Here is a 4,689-nt window from a genome sequence, read left to right on the forward strand (position 1 = left end):
TCCCACAAAAGATTGTTTTTGAGTTTTTGATTATAATTATATTATTATTGGTTGCTGTTATTTTAATTCGTCAATACAATGCTCATAGTGGAATACTGGGCAAAATCATCAATCCATCACATAAATGCCCTCCAGTACGTTCCGCTATTTTTACAACGCCTTTAAATTTTACAGCCTGCCTGATGGTCAAACATTATTTTTCCCGATTGACTATGGTTATCTTTGTAAATGAGAGTTCCGCATATTTTTTTTCTTTTAATCCTAAATTTGTTTTTGAGCACATTACCAATTTTTATGTTGATCGTTTCGAAATATTTTGCCAGGGCAAACATCATTTCTCACTTGAAGATTTGCACACAGATAGTCCGTATACCAATTAGTAGTACTTTACCCTCTTATCCAGGTCCATGATAGTACTGTTCTCAGTACTATGTTTCAATTTCTATATGACAGCTGATGTGTGACATGTCTTAGGCCCTACTGTATAAATATATATGCTTGACACCGATGATGACATCATAAGTGTATGTCTACGAACGACGCATTGCCTGTTATGAGCTATAATTAAATTAAACCTTTAATTCCATATCTATATTCTTCACATGTGAATTTGTAATTAATTTTTATTAACTTTAAAGTAAGTTCGAATGAGAAAAAATATTCCTCGATATTAAAAAGTAAATATTAACTTTCCTGTATTCAATTATAGATCCTGTAATTGACTCAATTATCTTTATATTTATTATAACATTGCAAATTTCAATAATAGATTTGATAAGGAAGAGCCCTCAACCGATGGTATTGTTACAACTAAAACTGTCTTTCAAACTGTCGGTGAGGATTACAGCATATGGGAGGAGCAGAAAGATGGAGACGGTATGATTCTATAAATAAGAAACTTGATGTACACCGGTAATGTCGTTTAACAACCTTCAGAACATTTTAAAATATTTACAATAAATACTTAGGCCTCTTTTGATAATTCAATTTGATATATATATTTTTTTGATAACTTCTCATTGCTGTGCCATTCTTCAGAGATTGAACGAACTAAACAGATACGCGAACACGCTATCGCTACGAATGTAGCAAAGACGTTCGATTTCACTGCTTCTACGTCCTCATCTGATCGTGGAAGGATAGCATTTCCATCTACGTCCGCATCTCCTCTCGAAGGAACATCAGCTGCATCTGTATCAGAAATTGATCCCAGGAAAAAGTCATCTTTATCCCCTGTGTTTATCAGACGGTTTAAAGGTAGATATTTATTAATGTTAATCTAGTTTTGCTCGACTTGGGTTTGTTTTTTGTATAAGTTTTGAGTTCATATGATCCATTTCTATTTATTGTTTTTGTTGCGTTCAGTGGCGTGACGATGCCGTCGGGGCCCTGTGGCTTTCTGAGACTGGGCACCACAGTGGTGGCGCCACGGGGGAGGGGGAAGGAAATTTCCCCCGTCGGCCCTACCCCCTTTCGTCCGACGTCTCAACGATGTCGTTGGATTAAAGATTTACAAATATTTAATTTGCCTAAGGTATGCAAATAACGTTATTTTAATTCCCAATCGTTGTAGTCTAAAAGCACAATTTGGACCATGCTAAGCTCTGAAAATTCTCCCGTGAACACTACCAAACTTGGACTAGCACCGAGGCCTTATAGTCGGCCCCTTTGTTTCGGTTCCCACGTCAGACATGTCAGACTCCTTGTAGGCAAATTTCTGGAGCCACCGCTGGGTTCTTTTTAGGTCTCATTCTGTAATTTCATCGTGAAATTTTTGATTTTCTCGTTTTTTTATTCATGTTTACTTTGTTATTCTATTTTTTTAACGACGAATAAAATGATATAATATCAGTGATGGATCCAGGAATTTTAAATAGAGATGACCAGGGATAAACTTTGAGAGATTGAGCGTAAACCACATCAGCCCTGGTTGGGGCTGATCTAATAACGTTTATGATTGTGGAACCTCTGGATGGCGGGAAATGCCACAGATTTAAAATTGTAATATAATTTGATTTTCATCTCCATTAAAAAAAATGACAAATTTAGTTGGGGCTCCGGGCCGACAGGACGCCCTTTAATCCTCCACAATAGGCCTATATAGGCATATGATATAGGCCTATGTCATACAGTCGATGTCAGAGATACATTATGCTATTAATTATGTATTCATAAAACCTTTTTTGGTCAAAAGATCGAGGACCATATGAGTGGGGCCACAAGGGGTCGGGGCCCTGCGGACCGCCATACGAGAACGCATGGGCATTACGCTACTGGTTGCGTTAAATCTAGACCGCTTATTTGATTTTGAATTGTGAAATAAATAAAGCATTCCTGTTTCCTGGATATGTATAATATGTGTAAAATGTTCACGATTATAATATTAGAATTATGAGTATTATCATCATCATCATCATCATAATCTTTATCATTATTATCATCATCGTCTTTGTCATTAATATCATCCTCAACATTTTAACCATCATTATTATCAGCATCATAATTAAAGTTGTCACCACCCTCATCATCATCGTCACTATCACCATCATTATCATCATTTATTATTATCATAATCATCATCTTAACAATGAATACAACTTCCATCATCACCACAATAAATTACATTAAAAAATAAACAATTCATTACAATATCGCTCTTTCATTCTAATTCTTATATACATGACTTACCATAGTATTCATGGTCTCTAATGACTTGCCTTAATATTTTCGTGTTTGTCTTACATCTGACCAGTAGTATATAAACCGGTAGTAGCTTAAGCATTATCACCTGATGATGATGTGTGACACGTCGAAACATGTCTTTATAGGCCTATATTAAAAAAAATGTGTTGTCACCCTTGTCGATGTTGATTTAACTATCAAATTATTTTCAGAAGAAACTATATCTGAAGACACGGGAGAATCTACCGGTCTGCTTCATGAAATGCGAGTATCGACCAATCAACTTAATGAAATGCGCAAGAAAGTCATCGACAAACTTGCCAACAAGAGTTCTGAACCTGTCTCTTATACACATCTAGATGTGTATAAGAGACAGCATCTCCTCTCGAAGGAACGTATCGACCAATCAACTTAATGAAATGCGCAAGAAAGTCATCGACAAACTTGCCAACAAGAGTTCTGAACCGAGTGATGTAACTTGCATATGGGACTATGCCGGCCAACTTGAATATTTCATTACTCACCGAGTAAGTGGCGATTCCAGGGGTGGAATCTAAAATTTGTCAAATGGTGGGGGGGGGGGGAACAAAAGTTTCAAAAGTGAGTAGCTCGTAACATTGATATGCATTTAACTTGTAAACTATTAGTGGCAAAAAAGGTGGGGGAGGGTGTAAGTAGCACTTCGCCCCACCCCCTCTTTTTTTATTCCTCAACCAGATTCGCGTTTGGATTTTATAAAACGATAAAACGTTGAATTTCTGAATCTTCCATGTTTGCTTGTGGATTTTTATGGAAGCAGAGACTTTAAAATCGAAGAAAAATGTATGAAGGATAAACAAGCAGTTCAAAGATTTAAAGTGAACGATTATACGCGCGTTATGACTATGGATCGTAAAGCGTATACAGACTAGGCCCCTATATATATATATATATTTTTTTTTTTAATGCACATTCAGTAAAAATCCTTATACAGTCACGCAATCACTAATTTGTGCATTACTGCGAAAATCTATCATCATTATGCACGCAGTACTGAAAGGATGTGATTGTATGATATTGTGTTTATAGAAACAGTTTGGCGCAGCGGGAACGGGTGTCAATCCCTCGCTGTGCATTTCGCTTGTGTCCTTGAGCAAGACACTTTATTTGCATTGCTTCTCTCCACCGAGGAGTATAAATGGGTACCTGGTGGGGGTGCCTGTTCCTGTGCTGATTACCAGCAGCAACACTTAGCATGTGGACCCAATGACCAGGGAAAGGAACTGCGCTTTATAACCGCAAGGACGTACCAGTACCAGTGTGTTTTATAACAATTGCACTGCAATAACACTGCAAAATATTATTTTGCTGAAATTATTGCAGCAGTGGCGTGTAGGGGGTGTTAGATACGCAATCATGGTCAAGTTGTGCGTTGTTAAAAAACTTCTAAAGTCATCTTATTTTGCGAGTTAGCGCCCCCAACTGATTATCGAGTTCCCCCCCCCACCCTTTCCCGCTTCATTTTCGGCCCGCTTCCAATCAGCTTCCCCACTTCAAGATTCCTAGAGTCGCCACTGTTTACCTCTCTTTGTTATAAATAGAATACTTTCTCACAGTTTGTATATCCTATTTCTTTCCAGATTTTTATTACAGATGGCAATTCTTATGGAGTTGTTTTCAGTTTGGTAGATGCTTTGGATAAACTGGCAAAAAGAAGAGATCCCAAAAAAGTAAACCATTTAAATATTCTATTAAATTTAAGGAACTCAATTGTTTAACTTTATTTAGTTTAATCAATAATAAGAAAAATGTAAAACAAATTATCATATGCATTGAGTGGAATAAACCCATTCCTGAAATAATTAATTTCAGCCTGTAATTAATTGTATATCAATTTATCCATAACTTTATTTTAAAAATTATGCTGACGATATTGTTTATATGCAGGGACATTTTGAGATGACAAATCTGCAAATGATCATATTTTGGATAAGGCTGATATATGAGTATGCTGTACTGCTACATGGC

General features: G+C 36.5%; 2 protein-coding genes across 2 annotated transcripts in view; both read left to right on the forward strand.

Annotated features, from left to right (window-relative positions):
- Positions 1 to 3,097, forward strand: part of LOC117124203 — a 15,111-nt gene extending 12,014 nt beyond the window's left edge. The window contains exons 9-12 of the mRNA XM_033270351.1: positions 770 to 876; positions 1,039 to 1,257; positions 2,895 to 3,022; positions 3,074 to 3,097. Of these exons, the coding sequence (XP_033126242.1) occupies positions 770 to 876; positions 1,039 to 1,257; positions 2,895 to 3,022; positions 3,074 to 3,097 (478 nt within the window). The remainder of the gene's footprint in view (positions 1 to 769; positions 877 to 1,038; positions 1,258 to 2,894; positions 3,023 to 3,073) is intronic.
- LOC117124205 overlaps positions 3,085 to 4,689 on the forward strand; it is a 30,681-nt gene continuing 29,076 nt past the window's right edge. The window contains exons 1-2 of the mRNA XM_033270354.1: positions 3,085 to 3,209; positions 4,302 to 4,391. Of these exons, the coding sequence (XP_033126245.1) occupies positions 3,102 to 3,209; positions 4,302 to 4,391 (198 nt within the window). The 5' untranslated portion in view covers positions 3,085 to 3,101. The remainder of the gene's footprint in view (positions 3,210 to 4,301; positions 4,392 to 4,689) is intronic.

Source organism: Anneissia japonica, unplaced genomic scaffold, assembly GCF_011630105.1.
Source record: "Anneissia japonica isolate Jap-2015-1 unplaced genomic scaffold, ASM1163010v1 scaffold1072_len94636_cov127, whole genome shotgun sequence".
In the NCBI taxonomy this organism is placed as follows: Eukaryota; Metazoa; Echinodermata; class Crinoidea; order Comatulida; family Comatulidae; genus Anneissia; species Anneissia japonica.